Genomic DNA, 26,123 nt, shown 5'->3' on the forward strand with positions numbered 1-26,123 from the left:
GAGCAGCAGGTAACCACCAGGGGGCGCTCCAGTATACAGCTGCCCTTTTTGTTGTTAATCCTCATCCGAGGATATTTTTCCCATTGATTTTAGAGAGATGGAAGGAAGGGGAAAGACAGAGAGAGAGAAACATTGATGTGAGAGAGACTATCAATTGGCTGCCTCCCACATGCGCCCTGACCAGGGCCTGGGATTAAGCCTGCAACCGAGGTATGTGTCCTTGACTGTAATCGCACCTAAGACCCTTCACTTTGTGGGCCAACACTCTAACCACCAAGCCAAACTGGCTAGGTCTACATCTGCCCTTTTTGCAGGGTTTCCTCCACCTCACCTGACTGTGTCTGTGGCTTTTTCCCATCTAGCCCTGAGGGAGTGCTTCTATGAGTTCTCAAGGATCGTGCCCTTTACTCGCTGGGAGCCGTTCATGAGGTTGGTGGGCCTCACGGAAAATGATATCTCCATAGCCAAAGCACAAGTGTCGAACCAGCGGGATGCCTTGTATCTCATGCTGACCACCTGGATCAACATCAAGGGGAAGGCTGCCTCAGTCAACACCCTACTGGACAGCTTGGACACACTGGGGGAAATGAAAGCAAAGGAGGAGATGCAGGACTTCCTGCTGGCGTCCGGAAAGTATGTCTATGAAGTGGGTGAAGCAGGTTCTGCTGTTTCCCAGTGAAAAGAATCTCTTTTAGAGACCAGACCTTTCCTAGTTTATCTTTTCTCCTGAAAGGGAAATAAGACTGGACACTACATGCCTGGCCAGTGCGGCTCAGTGGTTGAGCATCAACCTGTGAATCAGAAGGTCATGGATCTACTCCCTGTCAGGGCACATGCCCAGATTGCAGGCTGGATCCCCAGCAGGGGCTGTGTGGGAGGCAGCTGCTTGATGATTCTCTCTTACCATTGATGTTTCTATCCCTCTCCCTCTCCCTTCCTCTCTGAAATCAATAAGCTTGGAGAAATTTCTCTTCAAATTGGTTCATAGGCCAATGCTTAACCTCTGAGCCACACCAGCCAGGCCTGGCACTTTTTTATTCTAATAGACTTCTACTTTTTCTTTGTTATTTAATGTTTTGTATAATCCATCTGTGTTGTTATGTGTCCAGGTATTTATGTCTAACTATGATAGGGCTCTTTTTATTTTTATACTTGAAGGTTCGTTCTTGTATTATTATTATTTATCATTGTACTAGAGGCCCAGTGCACGAATTCGTGCATAGGTAGGATCCAGCTGCCCACCCAGATGGGCCAGGCTCGGGGGCGGGGAAGGGGCCATGGTCGGTTGGGAGGTGCCAATCGGCCCCGATCGGGCTGGGTTGGCTGCCACAGTGCGTGCCATAACAACTGGTCATTCCGGTAGCTTGGTTTTTATACATATAGATTATTTTCTGCAAACTTATTTTTGCCCCACCCTGTATATATTTGTATGTTTATGAAAAACTTTTTGGAAATGTATTTAGTAGGTAGATCGCATTTAGGTTACCTAAATGAGAGAAGTTAACAAAATTGCAAAGGAATCACTGCACCTCTGGGGGTGGTGCTAGTGAGTTCCAGCTCCCTCAGGTGCAGTTTGAGTTTGTCCAGCATTAGAGGACCGGCCACTTTTTCCGCAGGGGCGGGGAATGTCTGGCCCTCGGGCCCTGTAAGGCTGACAGAACCATTACATGACAGGACAGACATGTATGTTTCTCGTTAGCTGCCCGTGGCCCACCTGCCAGTATTGAGGTGACTCCGAGGACAGGCAGCTCCGGGCTGCCTGGGAGTGTGCAGGCTGTGAAAGTGTTAACACACTGTGGCAAAACTACTGCGATCCCGTGATGATGAGACAAGGTGCGATGAGATGATTCCTCGTGACGTAGATGACCTTGCCTCCAATAATTGACAACGATATTGTCGACTTCTTTGCTGACAGATAACTCCAATCCACCCTTTATCCACACGCCCACGATCAACAATTCTCAAAAAACCTGAATATCAGGTAAATATTAAGGGCATTACGGTACAAAGAAAAGACCTCTAGAGCCGATGATACAAATGTTCGATATGTTTCAAATCCAAGATGCAAGATTAGGACGATCAAAGCAAAATAATTGCGTTGCTGGTGACACACCCACTGGATAGTTATTAAAACTTAAGGGTGTGACACCCTACAAATGGCGACTACAAAGAAAAGAAAAGTTAATGCAGAGTGTCAGTCTTTCCAAGAGAAATGGACAAACCATTATTTTTTGTTGTTGAAGTAAAAGGCAAACTCGTGTGCGTTAGCAGTAATGACAAAGCCAATCTGGAGCATCATTATAGCTCAAAACATGCTAACCTCGCCCTAGCTGGTTTGGCTTGGCGGATAGAGTGTCGGCCCTCGGATTGAAGGGTCCCAGTTTGACTCCAGTCAAGGGCACATACCTCGGTTGCAGGCTCCATCCCTGACCCTGGTCAAGGCCAGTGAGGGAGCGGCAACCAATGTGTGTCTCTCACATCGATGTTTCTCTCTCTCCACTCTCTAAAAAACCAAAGCAAAAAACATGCTAAACTCGATGAGTTGGGAGACCAAATGCATCTGGATAAAATCAGTGCTCAGGATAAAATCAATGAAGCACAGACAGGCCTCAGCCAATCTGAAGAGCCGGGGGTCCGAAAAGTCGTATACTGCTTCCCCCCCCCCCCCCCCCCCCCCCATCTATAGGTCTCAGAATTCCTCTGGTGACTATTTTGGTGCTGATTCATTCCAAAGGCCCCTTTTCACTTTGTTGGGGCCTTCCCAGAATTCATGAGCAGCACCTGGCAACTTGATCTTGCCCAGCCTTGAGACTGCTGTCTTCTCTGCTCAGGGAGTAAAACCGCCCTTTTTTCTTCCCTCTTCCCCGCTCCCTTTCTGCATTCTCTGGTTAGGGAAGGTTTTATAACCATTTGCTCTCCTGTCCTTGGCTGGGGAAGATAATGGTTTGTTGTTACAAGCTGCAAATTGCCCACACTGTTTGGCCTTGTTTTAACTTTCCTGTCTCAGTTTCCCTATTCCTCTGCCCTGGAATCCTGTAACAGTTCTTTTCAAAACTTACCATCGCCCAGAGATGACTGCACTCCAGACTGACTGACGGAAACCTGAAAAAGCAGTTGCGAGTAGTAACATCATCAATACCAGCTACACACCTCACCAAATACATCACACATCTCACCAAAGAGAAGAAGGGAGCTTAGTTAAATGATCAGATATAGCGGGCTGGTTTTTAAGTTGTTAATTTTGTATGGCTCACGAATGATGTTATAAATATCCACATGGCCCTTGGCAGTAAAAGGTTCCCCACCCCGGCTCTACAGGGACCACTCTCCCATGTGATTGTTGTGTTTGAATATTTATAGAGGGATTTTAACAAATGAGAAGTGGTGCGGCCCTGGGTCAGCTGTTCCCGACCTGGGCATCCATGCCTGGGTCTCCTTTCCCTCATCTTTGGATGTGTGTGAGGAGGGTGGGAGCTGTGCCAGGTACCTGCTAGGTCATGTGCCACTTCCAGTCATACTGGTGACGTCCAGCCCAAGCTGGCTCTGGGGCTGCACGTCAGGGGTCAGGGTTCTGCTCCCGCTGTCTGCCCTGGTCTCGAAGAGAAGTGGACGGTGCTAATATTTGATAACTTAGCATTAACAAGACTCTCTCCCTTCTCCCTCCTCCTATTTGGTTATTTATTCAGGCCTTTATTAGTCTGTAAACATGAACGGCACCCGTAATTTCATCCTTGGTGCTATGAGACAGGCCAGGTACTTCCTGCCTTTGCTGTACTGTGAGACGCTCTGCCCACGCGTCGTCAGATGTGAATGACTTTTCCAGTCAGGTTCCAGCGTGGTTGTCTCTTTCTTAGCTGCCTGGTTGTCTTATTTATTTAAAAGGTCACGAGACCATGAAGTTGTCTTTTTGTTTTATGTCCAGTTCACATAGCACCTCGCACTTCATACGCACTCAGTATTTCCTTAGTGATTGGGTATTTTTTCATGCTTCTCTCCAGTGAAAAGTGCACCTTTGAAGTTTGTTGGAAATATCAATAACAATACAAGGAAAGCCATTAAGTACAAAATATTCATGTATTTATGAATCCATGACCAAATTAAATATGAAACCTCATATAAAAAGAGTGTGGGTTTGTTGTTTTCTCCGCGTCCGTCCTCCATCCTCTGGAACAGCTCGGAGTGACATGAGTCCTGGGCTGTCCATTCTCGCTGTGGGACGCCCTCCTCCCTTTCCCCGGATGCTTTCATACTCGCCCCACATGGCCGGGTTCCTGCTCTGACTGAATTTCCAAGTGTCAGGGCCACGGGGGACTGGAATCATAGCCCCTCCTTCCCTCTCCTCCATGCCCTTCCCTGGGAGAGGGACCCCCAGGCCCGGCCTGCCCCCCTACCCCACAAGTGGTGTCTCTGGGTTACACCTGCGCCTCCTGGGCCACCCTCACTTTCTCCCCCCACTGGCCAGGGCTCTGCCCTGCAAACTCATAGACTCCCACTTCCCCTCCTCGTGGACTTCAGGCCTTGGCTCCTCCTCTCACCTACAGCTCCTGGGAGACCGTGGCTCCTGCTTCCTTCCCCAGAGCAAAGGTGCTGGGGGCAGAGCTGTTCCCCCCTACACTGCCCGCCCTGCCCCTCCCATTGCTCCTCAGCCTCCCGAGGCCACAGACCGGCCAGCAGAGGGCAGCACGCGACCGGCATACCCAGCAGCCACCCTGCAGGAGCTGGAGGGGAGGCAGCCAGGGCCTTGGGCTCCGACAGCATGGGTCACAGCCACTCAGCCACCTCCTGCTGCTTCTTTTGACGAAGACTTAACCAGAAATCTCTAGGTCTTGGCACCACGGGGTTGTTACAAAGGTTTCCTTGGTTGCAAGTTTGTTCTCTCCCAGACCTGAAGCCTGGCTGTGGTGGGACCCACCCCGGGGCCTGGCCCTAAAGCCAGTCCCTCCTCCGGCCCGGCGGCTCCGCAGCTCGGAGCCCGGAGCTCAGTGTCCCTCCGGCTCCACCCTCACCAGAGAAACTCTGTCTTCTGCCTAGAAAGGATGTGGGAGTGAAATAGGACCATCGCGGCCCAGCTTCTCCCCGTGGGGCTGCAAGTGCTCTCCTCATCCTCCTCTTCTCTGGACGACCCTGGAGCTGCCCCGGCTCCACCCTCCCTTCCTCGTCCCCTTTTATCCCAGACCAGCACTAAGGGAGGGCCTGTCCTAGGAGCCTGCATCGCCGAGATTCCTATTCCCCAGTCACTGACCTTCTTCCTGGCCCTGGACCCCTCCCCCAACCCGCCCTCCAAACACATCCTGTGGGGTCACCTCTGAAGGTGAGGAGGGTAACCTGCCTCTCATGATGGGCAACAGTAACCATCCAAGGCCACGGTCCACCCCCGAGGCCAGCTTCCCTCCCACCCCCGCCCCAGGCCCTCAGCGCCCGCAGGCTGGAGGCCTGGGACTGGTGTCCGGCCTGGGACTGCTGCTGCCCCAGGGCCTCCGGCAGCCGGGCACCCCTCACTGCAGGCGGCAGCCCTCTCCTCACAGGGCTCGAAACACTTCTGTAGTCTAAACCTTTGTCTCATCAATGCGGGGGCCTGTTTGGTTTTATAAAATGTAAGCCATACAAGGTCTTTTTCTGTCCTTTCTTTGAGGGAATAGAGGCTAGAGTGTTTCTGTTGGTGGTGGTTTTGTTTGTTGCTTTTTCTTTTTTTGCTAATTTTGCCCCACCCCGTAAGAAGCCATGCGAACTAGAGGAGCCCAGAGGAGCCCAGGATTGCTGCGTCCAGACCCCCTCCGCCCGCTTCCTTCTTTCCCTGTTCTAGCTGTTTCCTTTGGAGCCCATCTCGGAGTGTGAAGGAGAGTGGAGGGAGAAGTTTCTCACTGCACCAGGAGACCCTGCTTCTAGGCCTGGAGCTCTGAACAACTCCACTTCCCTTTACCAGGCCTGGCTGCTGGCGGCCCGGGAGGCACCCGGGAGGTGTGGCCTCCGGCAGCTGCACCCAGGAAGTGGAAGCCTTGGGCGGGGCCCTGAAGGCTTATCTACCCTGACTTCTCCGGTGAGGATTTGAGTAGGCTCCGCGTGGAAATGCCCACAAAACATTTGCAACCCCAAGCCCACTGGTGGAAAACTATGGCCCCTAGAGGCAGGACCTCCCTGTGCACTGCGCTCCCGGGAGGGGGCTGCCTCCACAGACCACAGCTCTCATGGCTGGAAGTTCCCCCCCTGACTCCAGGGCTGTCCAGCCCAGAGACAGGATGTCAGCACTCTCAGGAGCTGTCCCCTGCTCCCACCTCCCAGGAGCTGTCCCCCGCCCCGTTTCAGAACTGGGGGCCTCCGAAGGGGGTCCCTGTTCTGACCCATGAGGCCCGGCTCCTCTCTGGCTGAGCTGGTGGCTGGTGAGAACAGCCCCGCCCTTCGGGTCCTGGTTAGGTGGGTGCCCTTGTCCCTGGGAGGTGGAGGGGGCGATGCAGAGAGCGGAGGGGCAAGGGCAGGCGGGCACAGAGCAGCAGAGTCAGAAGAGGGCGGCAGCATCTCAGACCAAGGCCGAGGAGGAAGACGGGGACGCGGAGGAGGCCGCGGGGGAGGCCGGGGAGGAGGGGCTGTTCCAGAACAGCCACCGCCGCTTGGGCTGCCGCTTCAGGTGGAGGTAGTCCTCCTTCTCCCGCTCCTTCCGGGCCCGCTGGTAGTGATCCTCCTCCTTCAGGTACCACACGGGCGGCCAGCGGTGCTTCTCAAAATACTCCTGGTTTTCTGGAGAGAATGCAGTGGGGCTCGGTTAGAAGGCAGGCAGAAGGGGCGAGAGGAGCCCCGGGACCCCCACCTCCACCCGGATGCCTCGGGGACCTGTCAGCCAGGAGCACATCCCAGGCCCTGGGCCGCAAGGGGGAGCCCCTGCCTTCACAGAGCCCCCACCTGGCTGCAGAGCTCCCTAGAGAAGGTCCCATGGGAAGGTCTCAAGGGGTGCTTCCTGTGTACTGGGAATAAAACAGGGGGGCGAAGAATGAGGCAGGGAGCAGGTGCGGCACCTGCTGAGGTGGCAGCATCCGGCAGAGCTGAGGTTCTGAGCTGAAGGGGGCGTGGGCTGCAGGAGGGCCAGACCGAGAAGGCGAGGCTGAGGGGTAAGGACTGATTCCGAGAGGCGTAGGGGGCCACGGGAAGTTTGGAATCAGGGGAGTGATGTGATTGGGGCTGGGCTTTAGAAAGAAAACGCTCCAAGGGTGAAAGGGAGAGAAGGGGGTGAGAGAAGGGCCCAGCAGAGTGAGGTTGCCCAGTGCGGCCCTCGAGGACACCGAGTGGCAGGAACTCGGGGAGGCCAGGGACACCTCTCCCAGGTGCCCGTGCAGTTCCTGTTGGGCCCCAGGACCTGGCACATTCGTGACGCAGAGGCAGAGTGCCAGGGCCTCAGAGGCTATCCGGACCTGTGTTGCCCGAGCTGTGGCCTGTGGCCATTCCTACCTTGGGAAACCAGTGTAGTACCATGAGCAGAATTACGAACAATTTATGTCTTTTCTATATGGGTCCTGGGTCACCATGTAAAATGTAGTTCTTACTGTGGAGTCCTGTCCAGGAAGTCTGAGAAAATGCCTCTAGTCCTACACCCTCTTTATACGTGTGAGACACAGAAGCCCAGACAGGTGGAGCGAGCTGCCACCGGTCCCCAGCTGCACTGCCCACCAGGCCGCGCTGTTCCCCTCTGCTTGGCCGGATGCAACTTTGCAGGCTGCTTCCCTCCTGCAAGGTCAGGTTAGGCCCAACCCAAGGACCTGTGGCAGCTTCCGGGTGCCCTGGGGCCCGGTCAGAGATCTGGACCAGGGTGGAGGCCCCTTCAGCATGAAGCGGGGGATCAGCAGGTCCTGCCGGGGCTGCTCACCTGGGGACATGGCCTTCATGTCTCGGGGGAACTTGCGGCACACGTTGTTGTAGTTGGTGCAGATGTGGTGGAGACACCAGTCTGCCAACTGGTACGCACAGTGGAACTGGGGAAACACAGAAGGGCGCCGTGCTGAGACCCCGGGCGGGGTCAGCTCGGGCAGCTCCGGTTGCTGTCAGAGCAGAACCTCAGTGCAGGTGGCGAAGGCCGTGCAGCGAGTGGGAAAGCCCACCTGGAGAGGCACAGCCACACACGCTCTTGGCACCACCACCACCATGACCACCACCAGCACCACCAGCACCACCAGCACCACCACCTCGCCTCTGTCCTGTGCCAGCATCCGTGGAAATCCCAGGCCCTACGTTGTGGCTTCCTACTGTGTCTGCCTCCTCAGATCTTACTCCGGGCGATGTCCTTCTCTTCCCTGGCCGGGGCCAAAGCAGTCTACACTAAGGTGTTGATGACTAGGCTTAGAGCTGACTTTCCCAGGTGTGTCTGCAAGCCTCGAATCTGGCATGCCTTAACTCCAGAACTGATCTTTAGTGCTAGAAGGGCCGGTGTGGGGGATTCTGCTAATTTGTATGGGAGTAAGGAGGTGGGCAGTTAATTTTAGTCCTGCGTGTCCCTTAATTGACCTCAGGCAGACAGCAGCCATGTCTACACAGGAGGCTGGGGTTCGCCCCCCTACCCTATGGCTGCCTGAAGTCTCAGCCCCACGCTCCCACGCCAGCTCTCCTCTTGGCAGGTCAGGGTGCATCCTCTGGCCAGGAGGAGGAGGAGGACTCTCCCAGTCAGGGAACTGCGTCTGACAATGGGTTCCCTTCCTACCCACCACCTCCCAGCCCCTCCCCTTTCACTGCCAATGGGCAGACAGAGCCCAGAGTTGAACCTGTTGGAGAGAGCCCTTCCCTGGCCACCATACCTGAGCCAGTTCCAGGAACACAAGGACGTCCCCATCGATGTCCACCATCATCTGAGTTGCTTCCATCAGCCCGGTCACGGTGTACTGCTCTGTGACACACACAGCCAGGAATCAGCTGAAGGAGCACATGAGTGGCCATGTGCTCACTTATACCCCCCAGCAGGGGCCCTACTGCAGGGCAAAGAGAGAACAAGGCCAAGGGCAAGTCCCAGCAGGCTCAGGAAAGGCCACAGGCGATTAGAGTCGGCTCCCACCAGCAAGGTAACTGGAATTAGAGCAAGACTACCCCAACGGAGCGGGGTGGGAACGGAAGGAGAATGTTAGTATTGTCTAAGAGGATTTTTTCAAGCTACATATGCTGCTCCAAATAGTCTGATACACGTAGGATGAAAGCCCCTGATGGAATCAGCCACTGCAACTGCCAGGGGGAGGGTATGAAGTCAGGTTTGCTGAGAACTATGAGTTAGAACTCCAGATTAAACCTAGCTGCTGGTATTAACTTAAATTTTAGAACGAATTGTGTACTAATGTTGCTTTTTAAGTTAGTGTTTATACTGAAGAAGTAAACACTTTTAGTCCTGAATTTTAACAGTATCAGTATAAACTCCTGAGGTATTTTATCTTTAAAAATGTATTTCCCAGCTCAGTCCTAGCGACATGGAAACGACCTAGCGACAACAGCCCTCGCAGCAGAAGGAGCATTCCTGGTGCTCAGGCTGCAGCCGTGAATGCCATTTCCGGCTCTCGGGCACCAGGATCTCATAGAGAAAGGGCTAATTCCAGGTCTGCGTCAGGAAATGAACACAAGGATCCTGAAATACCTCATTCCATAGAACCACTTTGTTACTAATATTGTGGCCCCACCCCATAACAAAGAAACAGAATTTCCAGAGGATGAGGCCCAGAAATCAAGATTTTAAAAAGATTCCCAGGTGATTCTAATGTGCAGCCAAGGTTGAGAGCCACTGATCTAAGGGTTCACAATAATACTTAAAAAAACAAACAAAACAAAAACCTAATTGGTCACCCTCAAAGGATGAAAGGATAGGAAACCAATTTATCTTGAAATCTGGATAAAAGGAAAGAATCAAGCAGTCACCTGCCTCTCCTATTTGAATTATGCCACTGGTTAACCAAACAGTAGGTGAGGAGCTTTTCTGGAAATATTCCAACAGATAAACAAAGGAGGAATGACTGAATTGAAGCACTACCATTTCACAGCTAATAAATTAATGGATCCAGGCAATGATGCTCAATGGCTGATAACATCACGACAAGAGAGAAAAGCACAGAAACAATCTATGAAGTTGTCTTGCCCAACGAAAACGGAATGTGAATGTGATCTAGCCTCTATGTCTAATTACTGGTCTATGGGAAGTATGGTGCTACATAGAAATACAATCAACTAAAAAAATCTAAATTTTCTAGATCAGTGGGTGCTTTGCAAGGGGAAATTTTCTGCTTTCTCTCTTTTTTATATCCTCACCTGAGGATATGTTTTTGTTGATTTTAGAGAGAAAGGAAGGGAGAGGGGGAAAAGAGAGAAACATCGATGTGAAAAACATCAATAGGTTGCCTCCCATGCAACCTGCCCGGGGAAGGAACCTGCAACCTGAGTATGTGCTTTCACTGGAAATCGAACCCGTGGCACAGGACGACGCTCCAACCAACTGAGCCACACCGGCCAAGGCAGGAAAATTGTTTTTGTTTTTTTTTTTAATGAACAAGGTACCTATAGATCAGCAGTTCTCAACCTGTGGGTCGCGACCCCTTTGGGGATCGAACGACCCTTTCACAGGGGTTGCCTAAGACCATCGGAAAACACATATATAATTACATATTGTTTTTGTGATTAATCACTATGCTTTAATTATGTTCAATTTGTAACAATGAAATTGGGGATCACCACAACATGAGGAACTGTATTAAAGGGTCGCGGCTTTAGGAAGGTTGAGAACCACTGCTATAGATGAAAAAAAACTTTAAAAGTATATCAAACATAAAACCATTGCCCTAACTGGTTTGGCTCAGTGGATAGAGCATCGGCCTGCGGACTGAAGGGTCCCAGGTTCGATTCCGATCAAGGGCATGTACCTTGGTTCAAAGCACGTCCCCAGTAGGGGGTGTGCAGGAGGCGGCTGATCAATGTTTCTCTCTCATTGATGTTTCAAACTCCCTATCCCTCTCCCTTCCTCTCTGTAAAAAATCAATAAAATATATATTATTAAAAAAAATAAAAAAATAAAACCATGCTAACGTGATTAAGGATGTAAAAACAGGTTTATCATTTGGATGATAAAACTATGAAGAAGGCCAAGGAAGTGAGGCCATAAAAAGCACCTCCCAAAAGAGTAATAGGCAAAGAGGTAACTCCTGGGGAGGAGGGAAGGACTGTGATTGGGAGGGACGGGTGGAAGACGACTGTGTGGCTGGAAGGTTCTAGCTCCTGAAATGGGTCATTTTGCTTTATAATAATTCATTAAGCTGAACATATGTATATTGTGTTATATTTAATAAAAATGTTTTAAGCTTGAATTTATAACTTCAGAGAAAGCATACCTCACAAAACATAAAGCATCACCAGCTATACCATACCAGGCATTTTCTGCTGATACTTGATAAGGTATACACAATACATTTTTGTACATGATTTCTAGCGTGCATAGACCATTTCATGGGGAAAGACATTCAAGATTATTTTCTATGAGCCTTTTCGCGCATCACTGCCATTTAACATTTGTAATGGCTACCTCGTGAAAATTACCCATGTGTGCTTAACCAGGAGTGCCTATTTGACTTGTCTCTGATTGCCCGCCATGATGAAACAAACTTACAGAAGCATCTTTATATACTTTTTCCCTTTGAGTCATTTCTTTGGAGATTGTCTTTCTAAAGTTGAATTACTTGCCCGGCTTGTGTGGCTTGGTGGTTGAGCATTGACCTATGAACCAGGAGGTCATGGTTCTATTCCTGGTCAGGGCACACACCTGGGTTGCAGGCTCGATCCCCAGTAGGGGCATGGAGGAGGCAGCCGATCAATGATTCTCCCTCGTCATTGATGTTTCTATCTCTCTCTCCCTCTCCCTTCCTCTCTGAAATAAATAAATAAAATAAAGTTGAATTACTTGGCCCAAGGATGTGGACAGCTTATGTGCTCTGGGAAGCCCGCACCACTTTTCATGGACAGCGCAGATGCCATGCTGTCACAGCTGTGATCTTCAGAAGCCTCCCTCTTGCTCCCTGCTCTTACACCCTCTGTGTCCCCAGCTGGGGCCCCTGGACTCCCTTTGCAGGCTCAGCCCTTACCCTTCCGGTTCTGATCAATGATTCCTGCCGTCTTCCTATGATCAAGCCCTACCTTATGACCATTTCTCATCATAAGGTTGATGCTTCCCTTATATCTGAGATTTGATCATCTGCCCAGGGCCCCAGTAGCTCTGACACTGGGGCCTTCCCTGAACCTCGACCCAATGTCAGAGGCCCTGCTCTCTGCCCGCCCCCCGACCAGCCAAGAATATAACCCCGATATCAACACCAGTCTAGGTACCAACGCCAACACCAATACCACACAGATTCCAGTTCCAGCATCACTAGGAGCTGTCTGTCTGCATTGCTGGCCCCGACTCTCATGGTCTGCTGCTTGGCTTCCCTCTTGCCTCAGTCCCTGTTCCACCTGAGGGCCCTCTAAGGCTGGTGCCTTCCAAAAGCTGAGCTCCAGCCCTGGCTGGGTGGCTCAGTTGGTTGGAGTGTCTTCCCAGACACCAAAAGGTTGCAAGTTTGATTCCCGGTCAGGGCACATACCTGGGGTGTGGGTTTGATCCAGTTAGGAAGAATATGGGAGGCAACCAACTGATGTTTCTCTTTCTCTCTCTTTAAAATTAATAAAAAATAAAAATAAAAATTCTTGGGTGAGGATTAAATAATAAATAAAAAATAAAATAAAACAAAAGCTGAACTCCAGCTCTCACAATCTTTTCAGTGAAATAGAGAAATGGCAGGTCAATGATCATTGTCTGTTTCTGGAAGAAGAAAGAGAAAAAAAAAAGGTGGAAGAGAAAAGGAGGAGGAAGAGAAAAGGGAGGAGAAGGAAAAGGAAAGAATACAGAATAAAGCAGATTTATGTGACCAAACGAGACAAAGGAGGGGGAGGAGGAGGAGGACCGAAGGGTGGAAACGGGGAGCTGCGTCCTACTCTCTCTGACCCCTCAGGCAAGCCACGCTGAGAGGAGCACCAGGCACTGGCATCTACTGGAGACCCTTTGTTGAGCGGGAGTCACCTTTGGATACGACCTACTGGTGACTCCATCGAGCATCTTTCTCTCACACACTTCATCACATCTGTGTCCTCACCCAATGCCCCATACACGTCAACATGCTTCCTGTAGGTCAGCAGGTCCCTCGGTGCTAGCGGTGTATCCCCAGGGAGGAGCCAGCGGGGAGAAGCCAGCACTGCCTGCGGGTCCCCTGCCTCCTCCCCCAGGGAGGTCTGCGCACTCGTTAGTCACCTGTGAGGGCGACCAGGTGCGGCAGGCAGAGGCGGTTGGCCAGGATGATGAGCTTCATGTCGTCCAGGTCGGGGCTGGAGGTGAACATGCCGGTGTACAGGTACTCCAGCACCGCCCGCATGCAGCTCCTGCTCGTGTGCGGAAACACCACCTGGGGCAGGAGGAGGCAGGCAGTGAGGTCGGCGTCACAAAGAGTCACTCACTCTGAGAAACTCAGAAGGCCCCGCCCCACACAGCCGGTCTTCCCCCAAACAGGGAGCCACCCCTATGCAGCCTCTGTACCTGCTGAGGGCCCCCCAAAGGCCTGCCTCCCAGAGAGACAGCCTGTGCTCAGCCCATCTGCTGGCCGCCCCAGGGAGCAGGGCTCTAACGGCTTTTTAAAGGACCTGGTTCTCACCGGCACCCTTCCAAGGCACCCTGGCTTAGAGGATGCGGGCAGCAGTCCTCAGGTCACCTGCACCCACACCCTGGCTCCTCCCAGCCCCGCAGGCAGCAGAGCAAGTGGGGTGTGGACAGGCAAGCCAACATCAGCTGGCTTCTCGAAGCTGCTCCTGTGAGCCTCCGGGATCTGCTCAGGGCAGCGCTGCTTCAACAACCGCTTTCTCATGAGACGGAGTCGTAGGCTGCGCTGGGACCGGCTGGCGCTTCGTAGGCGCTTCTGTGGTACTGAGCTTCTGTGGTACTGAGCTTCTGTGGTACTGGGCTTCTGTGGTACTGGGCTTCTGTGGTACTGGGCTTCTGTGGTACTGAGCTTCTGTGGTACTGGGCTTCTGTGGTACTGAGCTTCTGTGGTACTGAGCTTCTGTGGTACTGGGCTTCTGTGGTACTGGGCTTCTGTGGTACTGAGCTTCTGTGGTACTGGGCTTCTGTGGTACTGAGCTTCTGTGGTACTGGGCTTCTGTGGTACTGAGCTTCTGTGGTACTGGGCTTCTGTGGTACTGAGCTTCTGTGGTACTGGGCTTCTGTGGTACTGAGCTTCTGTGGTACTGGGCTTCTGTGGTACTGAGCTTCTGTGGTACTGGGCTTCTGTGGTACTGAGCTTCTGTGGTACTGAGCTTCTGTGGTACTGAGCTTCTGTGGTACTGGGAAGTGCTCAGGGCTGGCCAGCCCTGGGGCTGCAGAGTCCAGTCTCTCACTTAGCAAGCCCCAACCCCACACCCACTTCAAGGATCAGAGACCCACTCAAATCTCAACCTCCGCTTAGCTTCTCTCCCGAAAGGACTTCCTTCCTGGAAATTCCTGTTCCCCGTCGCAGGGACTGTGCTGCGTTGTTCAGTCCAGTTTTCCCTCCAGGTACATGGCGAGCACTCACGAAGGGGCGGCGCTGGCTGAGGGGCGCCTGGCCGAAGTAAAGACCCAGCCCCTGCACGCAAGACATCCCAGACCAGCCGGGAACCCGCGCGTGCACGCTCAGCACTTTAAGCAGCTGCACAAAGTCGTACTTTGTTAACTGCAAGGCTGAGTTAATGAATAATTAATGGAATAGAAGTTCAGGGAAGATGGAGAATACCTAGGCCGCAGCCTAGGCCGCTCTGCTGAGCTGGGAGAATGCGAAGATCAGACTTGAGTGAGTGTTTCTAAGGACACACTGATAGGCCCCTTGCAGCTCTGCTGACACTCTCTGTCCTAAGGTGAGTTGGAGTGGCCGTGATCAAAGGGATCAAAAGGTGACGACGTGAAGCATTTTTTATTTTCTGTACTTTTTTATTATTCCCATCCTTTTTATTTTATCTTTTATTTTTAATTTCTTTCTAAATTAAGGTATTGCATATGTGATGCTGTGGCACCAGGAGCCGAGGGCCTGCCCCTCCCAGGGCTAGCCAGCTCCAACAGACAGTAAAGGAATCCCTTTTGTATGCAAATCCAGACTCCACACCCCCACCACCTCCTTGATCAGCTCGCACCCTTAGCCACTGTCCACCTGCCCTAATCGCCCCAGAGCCAGGCACCGGCTGACTGGGACAGCCCCTCTGCCCCAGGCCTGCTACATGAAGCAAGCCAGCCCATCGGAGAGCTTACCCTGCCTCTCCCTGTCCTTTCTTCCCAGGAAACCACAATAAAGGCCACTGCCCACCGCTCCCCTTGCTCTGTCTCCTGGCCAACCCTGGTGCCTCCACATGTGCTCCACCCCTCAGCCCCCATGCGCGTGCGTCTCTTACTGGATCTGTGAGTGTAAAATGTATCTTTTCAATGGCGGTCTCGTCCTGATCTGTTGTGTTCACCATGCCTCACTTAATAAAACTTACACTTGAAAACAGTGATGGGTTCAGCCGGGGACACACTGGCCTTTTTTTCTAGTTGTTTCAGGGAGAAAACAAGGTACAGAGGTTCTAAGTTCCAGTTCTAGCCTCTCCTTTCTACTTAGACACCTTTGCACGAGTCATTAACCTCTCAGGCCCTCGCTGCCCTCATGTATAAAGCGGGAATGCTAAGCCATGTCCGAGAGGCGGGGGGAGACGATCTGAGATAATGTATTGAAAGTGCTTTCTAAACTACAGAGTCAAGATGTTACTGTAAGTCCATCCTGATGTACTGTGAATCCTTGGCTATGGGAACCACCTCATAAGCTTCCCTCAGGCCCATCTCCTCGTAAATGCTGAGGAAAGCACCATTAAAGGACACATCTCAAAGGCAAAGAAGCCTTACCTCCCGGGTGGAACTCTCCACAAACGGCCCCCCAAACATGGCAGCCATCCAGTCGCAGCTGGAAATCAACAGGGGCTTGTGGGCGCTGATGGTGCCGTCGTCCAGGATGAAGGTCACATCTGCCCAGGAGGAGACAAAGCATCACGCGAGGATGCGGTGAAAGAATGTGGGGCAACCAACCCCAAGGGTCGACCCCGCACCCAGACAACATGCTTCCTTCCGAAGCCACAGCTGGGACGCGCCACCTGGCCACACGCTCAGGCCCCAGGCGGAGCCAGCACCTCGCAGGGCTTCAGCAGCCGAGCGCTAATCGGAGCCCGGGCTCCTCAGAAGGCCACTGGGAGGGCACCCCTCTGCCTTCTGGCTACGAGTTCCCAAGCACATTCCCTACCTGAGAAGGTGCCCTTTGCCAAGCACTCCTTCACCCGGTTGGTCCGGCGGACGTGGAAGGCCTTGGTGATCTCCTGGTTCATGAAGGCCTCGTTGTTGAGAATGTTGGCCACCATCATGCGCAGATCGAAGACCTCAAGCAGCTCGGCGATGTGGGCGATGTGCATGAGGTCCCGCTCCTTCTCGTCCAGCTCCCCCGTGTACAGGTACTTGAGAACGGCCCGGAAAGGCCCCGGCTGGATGGAACTGTCCATTTTCACCACCACCATCAGCCTGGATTTGTAGGTCAGTGGGTCCTCTGCCATCTCCTCCTGGATGCTCAAAAAAGCTCGGCTCCAGGAAGACAGCACGCGGCCTCTCCCAGGCAGGTACCCTGTTCCGTTGCCCCGTAAGATCCCGTCGCTGGTGGAGGCCCGGAGCCCAGCGGGGCCCGAGCCCGCACCGTCCTCCACGCTCTCGCACACGTCAAAGCTGGCGGCCCGGAGCAGGAAGTCCCGGCCGTGGTGGTGGTGATGGTGGTGGTGTGGGTCAGGGTGAGCCCGGTGGTCCTCTGGGCGGGGGCCCCCTGGCCCCGAGGGGCCCCCCAGCTCCCCGTCACTCAGGTCCATGAGGAACAGGTCGTAGAACTTGGAGGAGGACGTGGAGAGGTAGATCTTGTGGGCAAAGATGCGCACCCGCTCCTGCAGCACCAGAATGACGTCCGCGCACAGCGGGTCCTCCAGGAGGTGGGCGGGGCACTCCTCACTGCTGGAGGGGGGGTCGGGCACCACGATGATGGGGGGAGGGGGCTTGGGAGGCAGGAAGGGTGCCTGCAGCAGAGGCCGCTGCACGTTGCGGAGGTGGGACTTCCAGAACTGCAGATGGCGGCGAGAGATGAGGGCTGCGCGGATGGCGTTGTCGAAGACGTCCTTGATGCCGAACTGGGCCACCACGCTGGTCTCATAGTAGGGGATGCCCAGCTCCTTGGCCACCTCCCTTCCCTTCTCGGGGGGAAGAATCTCATTGGGCTTGATGGGCCTGGACGTTCAAGAGGGCAAAGCAAAGTCATGTTGGGGAGGGTGGCGGACAGGGGGAAGGGGCCTGCCTGTTCTTCACCAGGCTTGGGGGGGTGGGGGGGGAGGAGACTCTCCCTGGCCTCACCCCTGCCCTGCTCAATCCTAATGAATCTCTGCCCTTTCTCCGACCAAACCCTGCCGGCCCTCAAGGCCTACCTCCAGTCCCCTCTTCTTCCAGGGAGCCTTCCGCACCTGTCAGGCCCCGGTGATTTCCCGCCCAAAGTAATGTTAGCACTACTTCCCCCTTTGGCAGGCAGCATGCAATTTTTCACACTAGTTTTTAACATGTTCTCATATTAACACATTGCAGGCCAGTAGTTTTATTGCTAGCTTTACCCAGTGGCCAGATAAGTTTCTATTGAACGAGTACAAAAAACGTTTTACATAAATGTTAACGGCACGCTTTCAAGTTAAATACCCAATGCATTTTGAAGTTATTTGTTACATGTTCTTACAAGCTACTATCTTTTTAAAGAATTCTCGTGATTGGCCACAAGCCTTAGAACAGAAAACATGAGAATTCTCGTGATCCGTCCGCAATGTGTTAAGTTCATCTCCCAGCAAGATGATAGGCTCCTTTCATGCAAAACTGTTTCTCTCCTTCTCTCCTCGCGCTGCTCAGTATTGCAAACAGTGTGTAAGAGATGAAGGAATAGATGAGTGAATGAAAGACGGAGCACTCTCGCTCCCTACACAGACTTGCTTTAAATGAAGGGAGAGATGTAAGGCTAAGTGGGTTTCCTCGGGGCTCAGCAGGGAGCCATGGAGACACCCCCTCCCTCTGTCTTCCTCAGTGCCCCCTCCTAGGCACCCGCGTCCCTACCGAGCCAAGGGTCGCCTGGCCCTATTGACGGCCTCCAGGTCGGCGTAGCGCAGGTCCAGCTGGCAGCCCACCAAGATGACAGGTGCCCGGGGGCAGAAGTGCTTGATCTCGGGGTACCACATGGTCTTGACATGGTGAAGGGAGTTGGGGTTGGCAATGGAGAAGCACAGAACCACCACGTCGGACCTGGGGGTGGGAGTGCGAGGTTTGGGGCAGAGAAAGCTAGCAGAGTACCTGCCCCTGGAACCAGGGAGAACAGCATGCCCACCCAGCCCGACACGCAGTCCCCCCTGTCATGTGGCCTGTGCACATGATCTTACCCAAAATGTATTAATAATAGTACCTCTAACTTATGTAGCTCTAATTTAGTGTTTTAGAGCTTTCGTTTTGACCTACTGGCTCTTATTTTTACCACCTAAAGACTGAAAACCATCTCCGAACAGCTCCCCTAATTGCCCAAAGTCACAGAGCTAGTCGGCAGCAGGGCCGGGGCTGAAACCAGGCCTCCTGACTCCAAACCCGCTCCTCGCACCTCCCGCTGCTCCCCGTGAGGGCCCGCCAGGCCTGTCCGCTCTACTCCTCCCTCCCAGTTTGACTTTCTCAGAGCTGCTCTGCTTTGGGGGAGGTAGGGAAGCCCTCCCTGGGCTCCCTCAGGCAGCAGCGGCTTCCTACCTCCCATAAGCAAAGCGCCGGTCTTTGTGGTGGTCTCCAAAGGTGTCCCAGAGGCGCAGGGAGACGCTGACGTCGTCTACCACATCTCGGGAGCGCTCCAGAACCTGTGGGGGAGGGAGAGTGCGGTGGGAGTCAAGGGTAGGAGTTCTTGGGGCCCACGTGTCAGCTCAGGGTGGTGCCAGCTCACCCCGGGGGGTCCCAGGCAGCCTGGGAGGTGAAGGGCAGAGTTAGCACCGCCCCATGTGCCTCACACAGCCTTTCTATCCTTCTCTACAGACTCAGGAACAAGGGCGCCCTCCATGCCGCCCAGGAGGAAAGAGAGTCTAAGCGGGCAGAGGGTCATGGGGGTTCCCAGCGTCACCCGCAGGTCACCTGTCTACCAGCCTCTGATCTTCTGGTATCAGCCAGCAGTTTCCTTCTCTCAGCTCTCATCGCTGCAAACCACACCCCACCCCACCCCACCCCCTGGGGCTCCCCATTACTGGGGCTGGGATTGCACAAGACACTGGGCCCCGGCAGCAGGTCAGCCATGCTAACCACAAATGGTGGAGGACCACCCACCCTGGGGTAGGCTCCCCCAGCCCTCTCCCCAGGGCTCCTTCCTCGTCAGCTGCCCCACCCTAACCCCCCGGGGGCTTCCGTGAGCTCAGCACCAGCCAGGGTTGGAGACGCCAAGCAATGGATTGGGCAGAAGCCCGGAGGCCTGGTGTGGGCCCCTGCCCAGCGGCCTTGCAGCCTTACCTCCTGGCACACCCGATACTGGTCGATGGCCCAAACCGTGGGCACATGGGTGGCAAGCAGCTGGTACTGGGTGAGGGTGGCATTGCAGGCCCGGGCACAGATGAGCCTGGTCTTGCCCACGGCGTTGTCCCCCACCACCACGCACTTGATGGTCTCTACGTTTGGCCTTTCATAATCCATGTCAGAATCCATTAATTGGGACCTGAGGGGGAGGAGAGGAGCGGTCGAGACGGCTTCGCACACCAGTCCCCACGGGGCCGGGGCCAGCAGCTCTCCTCGGCCGGCCGGGGCACCCCTCTTCCAGCAGGCGAGCAGAGAGGAGGAAGGAGTGGACAGCTTTCTGGGCAGCAGAGCCCACTCAGGCTGAGAGGAGCCTTGCTGCCGGAGGAACCACTTGTCTCCCTCTGGTGGCCGCCATCCTCCACCTGGGCTTCTGGATGGAGGAGGCCTGGAGAGAACCCAGGTGGAGCTGTCCCTTCTCCCAAAGGGAGGGGAGCCTGCCCGGGAAGCTCACTCATCACCACTCTCCTCCGCCAGCAGAGCAACAAACAGCTGAGAGAAGCGGAGTCAGGGCCAGGTCCCACCCCTTCCCAGCAGGCCCAAGGGCAGGGCCACTTTAAAATTTAATGGACTTGTCAGAGCTGGGAGGCAGCTCTCCTGGCCTCCACCTTCTTCTCTCTCCTTTTCCGGTCGTGGATTTCCAAGCCCCCAGCTCCCTTTTATGGAGGTGCCAGAGTTCCCCCCCAATCCGTCTGGGTGGGAGGCTTCTGGATGCACCTGAGCAGCCCACGGGCCTCCCATCCTTCCTGTGGGTCTGTCACGTGGCCTGTGTGGCTGGCTCACTCAGCGGCAGGCTCAGTTTTGACATGGAGGTAATGGGTAACCATGGGCCAATGACGATACACTCCACGGCCAGTGGGCCTTATCATCCGCTATCCAGGCCTGCCCTACAAACATCCTCCAGCCAGCCTCTGAAAGAGCAAGCTACACCCCCTCTTGTACCTCCCATTCCTAGGGAGAGGGATTCTCAGGCTAGGAGACCCCCCGCCCAACAGACACCTGACACTCCTACAAGGAGACTCCCTAAATTAGCTGCAAGGGTGACAGGGGCTGCTGGGGGGAGGGAGCACAGGGTCAGAAAGAGGCCTGGGTTTCTGGGCAAATGCTTGCTTCAGTTCCCTTCTGTGTAGGGCAGAGAGGGAGAGGGTTGTCCACCCTCAGAAGAAGATGGTTCAACTTAACAAGCAGGAGGACCTTCTATAATCAACGCGTCATGTCGTCATGTCATGTCGGTGTTTACAAGCTGCCACCAGAAGGGGCCCTGGGCTGGAGGGGGCTTTTGCTGGCAGCCTCCCTGCTGGCACCGCCCTCTCAGAAGCCGGGCGTTATTATCAGGCCTTTCTTTGGCCAGTGTCATTGGTCTGCCCCTGCTCACGTGCCCTGTGTGAATGAAGTCCGCTGGGGGCTGGAGCAGCTTGGAGAAAACCTTCCGAGGCCCAGGAAGGCTGAGCTCAGAGGAGTGTGGAGGCTGTCCAGGTGCCCTCACTGCTGAGCCACCCAGTCCGAGCGCCAGGCCACCAGCCGCTGCCCAGGAGTGCCATTCCTGCCGGGCTGTAACTGGATGCCAGCATGCAGGCATGCGGAGTCAAAATACCCAAGTAACGATGGCAACTGGGATTTGCGCAAGTGGAAGCATCTCAGCAACCTAAGCAGAAAGCGCAGCAAGGACTTCTCAATGAGACAAGTGCCTCCTCCCTGGAATTTTACAGGATCTGGACCCGGAACAGCAAGGGTCTCCATGCAGGTCCCTCCCCAGGGTCAGGGTAATAGCATCATTCCTCTCCCTTCTCCACCCCATCCTCACCGTCCCCGTGGGCAACCTTTACTGTAACCACCACGCTGCCTCCTCCCTGCTCTCCCTCCTGAGCTGAGGGCCAGGAACCTTAGTTTGACAGCTCCTGGACTCAAGCAGGCTGCAGGGAGGGTGTGTTGGCGCTGGGAGGAATCATCTGGGTTGCGGTTTCTGTTTTATCAATTGAAGAACAAAACAGATAGAACCCCAAATACAAATATAGACACAGCTGTAGGAGAAAAAGGAAAACATACTAGCCAGTAGAACTTCTTTCTCACATTTAGATTCTAGCGCAGGCGGGGGAAGGGGGGTGGTTTGTGAGGAGGCACGGAGAAGGAGGGTCAGTTCTTAAGTCCAGGAGCCTCTTGATGGCAGGGAGGATGCCAGCACAGCAGAGCAGTGCTGGTCCAAGATCAGCAAGTTTATGATAAAGTGCTCATGCTCAAGTGCATCAGCAAGGCGGTCTGGTTTCCTAAGAAAGTGGTACTGAGGCTGTGGCTACCCGCTCCCATCCCCACAGGTCATCTTCCTGCTGTCTGTCCAAACGTTCTATCAATCCCCTCAAGCCCTGGTTTCCCTTTTCAGACCACCACGACCGTGAAGAGCCTCACCATTTGTGATGGAAAAGTAGTGTGCTCTGTACAGAAAGGGAATTGCGAGGCAGAAACACTTGAGTTTAAACTGCCTTATGCATACGGGGTTACATGGGGACAGCCACCCGAGTAGGAGAGCGACGTGCACTGTGCTGTGAGTTTAGACACCAGGCCTGATGGTTGCTGCTCGGACTGGACGGCCCCTCCCCATCCTTCCCCTGCTCCTCCTTCGCTTCCTCCCTATTTCCATCATTCTCACCCCCTCCACCTCTATCCCAATGGCCTGACTGGTAAACTTCTTTGTCGTATCCAGGAAAGGGCAAATCACTTCACTTCTCTGGGTGTCAGTCTGCCCTTCTGGAAAATGGGTATGAGGGCTTTGGAAGAAAGTCTCCTGGATCTTGGTGAATTTGTGCCAGTAGAGGCTGGGCTGAAAGGAGGTCCTTGCCTTCTTATGTAATGTGGGATTATATAATGCTAGATTACATATCTATAAGTGTAATTATATCGCTCTTTATGATGCAGCCTGGCCCGACTGAGCCAGCAGAACTCTTAGTTTCATGGGGCCTGCCTTAAACAAAGATCCTATTGCACTGCAGCTAGCATGCCACCAGCGATAATGTGACTTTTGCTCTAAAATATTGCTACTTTACTGTATCATTGATGATGTGTGGTGATATAACCCACTCCATGAGCTTCTCAACTTCCCACTTCCTTCTGGCACTCTCTCCTTCAATGACGCTTGACTTTTCTGCACAAATGCCTCATCCCCATGCCTTCCGAGACTCCTGAATAACCTCCGTGAACGACAGCTTCCATGCCACCCTGGCCTGGCATCACAACACACAATTCACTCCTCTCTCAGTGATCCCAGAGTCACCTAGAGGCTCCCTCCCACCCGGTCCCGTGATCCCTTTCCAGAAACAGCCTCTTGCCCGCTGCTCTCCAGCTCTGTGTACTCAGGGCAGACCCAAAGGCAAGGTGCACTCAGATTACCTACAGCCCTCACTGGCTCCCAATCCCACCCTCTCACCCACACAAACACACAGAAAAGGCCCCTTCCCCTTCCACAGCTGATAGGAGGCTTGTTCATCTGTGGCTGCCCTAGTCTGGTTGTCAAGGAAACTACAGAATCTCCCTGGGAGCCTGGCTTGTCTCCTAGCAACCAATATCCCACACCTCGCATCTTACAAAATGGGTAAGGGAGGACTATCTTAAAAATGAAGGTAAAAATAAAAGAGGATGGATGGATGGATGGGAGGGATGGATTGGGAAGAGATGAGCAGAGAGGGTGGCCTTCAAATGAAAGGCGGCTCCGACCAGAGTCTCTGACATTGTAACATGAAGGAAAATAGAGAGATGAGCCTCCCGGAAGATCCAGTGGTCAGCAAGGCCCAAAGGGATCTTGAATGAGCATATTAACAGAAATGCAAGCCGAACACAGCCTAAGCCTTCTCCGACACCGACGACCAGGGCTGAAGGTTTCTCCCAGCAGTTCGCCAGAACTCAGATGCACAGACTGCAATGTGTTGGGTTGAAAACACACACACACACACACACATATCTGGAACGACAAGCAAAGCACCCCAATTCCATTGGTTTTTAACGGAAACATTTCCACCACTCTGGACCTTTTTTCCTGACACACACACACAAAATAAAAATAAAATAAATTTAAAGAGGGAAGGGGAGAGGGCCTCCACACACCAAGGCAATCAAGTCATCTTCGTTTCCCTAGAGAAACCCGGAAAAGGTAAGTCCCCTGCCACCTGAGACCCCAGCAGCTGCAACTAGCGCCCAGGGAGGAGTGGGAGCCGAGGGGAAGTCAGGAGGGGCGCAGACAGGGCCCGGAGGGCGCAGCGGCGCGTCCCCAGAAGCTGTTTGCAACGCGGCCATAAGAGAAATTAATCATTTACTTACACCACTACATGTGACGGGGTGATTTCTAGTGTAAGGAACACATCTCTTCCTGCTAAGCACGCTCATTTTAGGGAAATGTCTGGGGTCACTCCGCGCGTGCAAGTTAGGACGATGCCGGCGCCGCCGAGCTGCTGCTGCTGCTGCTGCTCCTGCTACAGGCCCGGGCCCTGGCGCGTCAGATCAGAAACTCCGCCCGAGCAGCCGGGGCAGGACGGCGGGCCGGGAGCGGCCGCGCGCGCCGCTGCAGCCATCGCCTCTTCCGGATCAGCATCTCCCCGCGCCCCGGGCGCCCAATGTCATGGAGGCGCGCCGGGGCCGGGGCCGGGCCGCGCCGCCGCCGCCGGTCCTCGGGCTGCGCGCGGGAGCGGAGATGGGGCGAGGCCGCCGCTGCTCCGCCCGGCCCGCTCCGAAGGCGCGGCCGCCTGGACGCCTAGCGCGTTTGCAGTCCCCGGGACCGCTCGCGACCTCCTCCTTTCATTCACAAAAAAAAGGAAAGGGGAAAAAAAGAGAGAGACTGGCGAGAAAAAAACCGGGGAGGGGGGTGATGAATTGCACCAGAAGGCTGGTGACCGGCACCGCCCACCACAGCGCGCGGTTGGTGGAAAGGGATTGGGGGGCGGGGAAAGGGCGGGGGAAGAAGGGGATTGGGAGCCCGGCGGCTCCGCCCACGGCGCCGCTCCTCCCTCCCTCCCTCCCTCCCTCCCCCCCTCCCCTTGTCTCCCCTCTGGGAGTGGCAGGGAGCAGGTAGGCTTGGCTTGCGCCCAGTGCCAGGTTGCGTCCCTCTAAGTCAGTGGTTTTCAACCTTCTGGCCCTTTAAATACAGTTCCTCTTGTTGTGACCCAACCATAAAATTATTTTCATTGCTGTTTCATAACTGTAATGTTGCTACTGTTATGAATCGTAATGTAAATATCTGATATGCAGGTTGGTCTTAGGCGACCCCTGTGAAAGGGTTGTTCGACCGCCAAAGGGGTCGCGACCCATAGGTTGAGAACCGCTGCTCTAAGTCTACCTGGTGAGGCGCAAAACCTCCCTGGACTCCTAAGGGATTTGCCCCTTCCCTCCCGAAAGCTGAGAAAGAATTCCAGGAGGCATCCTCGTGAGTCCTAGAAGAGATGGGAATTAATTAGAGGAGAACTCGACACTGTTTCCCTGTCCTTTACACCCAGCCCTCCACTGCTTGCCCATGAGGCGATGGAGACAGCGTTTCTGCCAACGTGGGAATTTTCCCAGCGCCCAGTGTCTTCTCTCCATCACCACCCCTGCAGCGGCAGCCTGTGCCTCGGACTGGGTGGGCCCAGTGCCATCTGCACCTGTTTCTCACCTAAGCTGTCTCCCCCTCCTTCTCCTCCAGCAGTTGCCACTTCCATCCTACCCCCATACGATTGCCGCCTGGAGTTCACCAGTATCTTTTGACCTCTGGAAAAAATACCATGAAGATGCTAGTCCTGGAGGTGGTGCCGAAGACACCTCTGGGCTCTGCATCAATGTACTCCTCTGTAACACAGAGGTTAGAAGAGATGACATCTGTAATATGAGTGGTCCTCAAAGGAAGCTTCCGTGCTCAAGGCTAGTTTGACTATAAGGATGCTGACTGCTAGTAATTACAGTAGTTAGCTCAGTCTGGTTTTATCCATCTTGTCGTTTACCTCTGGACACTTTTTAAAGCCCAGAGTGGCATGCCTTTCACTTAACCCCCTCCATCACACCTCCAACTTGTGCTCCAAAAATGCAAATCCACTCTAATACTAGTTCATGCAAAATATGATTAGGAAGAGAAATCCATTGCCCCCCCCCCCCCAAAAAAAAACCCCAGTCAAACTTAAAAAGGAATTTTGCATTGTCTGAAGCATGTTCCCCAATGGGTAGAATTGGAAGTTGCCCATCAAGGTGTTCATGATAAGCATGCTTTCCCCGCCTCCTTTGGAATCTACCTAGAGCTGAAGAAGAAATTGAGGATGAGAGAGGGTGAGCTACCTCACACCTGTAGCTTGGACTCACTTTCCATAAGACAGAAAATAGTGTCTTGAATGCATGCTTAGGAGAGAAACAACCATATACAGCTGTCTTCTTCCCACTTGTTCGGTGTTGAAGAGCCTCAACCCATCATCTCTGGGTGCTAGAAGTCACTTCTTGGTGCTACCACGTGTGA

The 26,123-nt window shown here is 53.8% G+C and overlaps 3 protein-coding genes across 3 annotated transcripts in view; 2 read left to right on the top strand and 1 right to left on the bottom strand.

Moving 5' to 3' along the window:
• Nucleotides 1–2,161, top strand: part of TNFRSF10B (TNF receptor superfamily member 10b) — a gene marked incomplete at its 5' end in the record, with an annotated part of 44,609 nt that extends 42,448 nt beyond the window's left edge. The window contains one exon of the mRNA XM_081091121.1: nt 363–2,161. Coding sequence (XP_080947247.1) covers nt 363–679 — 317 coding nt within the window. The 3' untranslated portion in view covers nt 680–2,161. The remainder of the gene's footprint in view (nt 1–362) is intronic.
• Nucleotides 2,162–4,055: 1,894 nt separating this feature from the next.
• On the bottom strand, nt 4,056–24,329 carry RHOBTB2 (Rho related BTB domain containing 2). The gene is made up of 10 exons (XM_081091126.1): nt 23,972–24,329; nt 19,607–19,808; nt 18,866–18,969; nt 18,194–18,379; nt 16,317–17,332; nt 15,926–16,044; nt 13,280–13,430; nt 8,775–8,863; nt 7,853–7,958; nt 4,056–6,732 (listed from the first exon to the last, which is right to left on the bottom strand). The coding sequence occupies exons 2-10, from the start codon at nt 19,796–19,798 to the stop codon at nt 6,515–6,517; spliced, it is 2,181 nt and encodes a 726-aa protein (XP_080947252.1). The 5' UTR covers nt 19,799–19,808; nt 23,972–24,329; the 3' UTR covers nt 4,056–6,514.
• Nucleotides 23,748–26,123, top strand: part of PEBP4 (phosphatidylethanolamine binding protein 4) — a 246,566-nt gene continuing 244,190 nt past the window's right edge. The window contains exon 1 of the mRNA XM_081091130.1: nt 23,748–23,804. The gene's annotated coding sequence lies outside the window, so the exon portion shown is untranslated. The remainder of the gene's footprint in view (nt 23,805–26,123) is intronic.

The sequence above is a fragment of the Myotis nattereri genome (assembly GCF_964212035.1).
Source record: "Myotis nattereri genome assembly, chromosome: 5".
Classification (NCBI taxonomy): Eukaryota; Metazoa; Chordata; class Mammalia; order Chiroptera; family Vespertilionidae; genus Myotis; species Myotis nattereri.

Bases quoted from the DNA above. Each gene is read 5' to 3' on its own strand.
- RHOBTB2 (XM_081091126.1), bottom strand. From the start codon at position 19,798: ATGGATTCTGACATGGATTATGAAAGGCCAAACGTAGAGACCATCAAG. The intron at 18,970-19,606 runs GTAAGGCTGCAA...CCTCCCCCACAG, and splicing joins AGTATCGGGTGTGCCAGGAG to GTTCTGGAGCGCTCCCGAGA. The intron at 6,733-7,852 runs GTGAGCAGCCCC...CATTCTCTCCAG, and splicing joins CATGAAGGCCATGTCCCCAG to AAAACCAGGAGTATTTTGAG.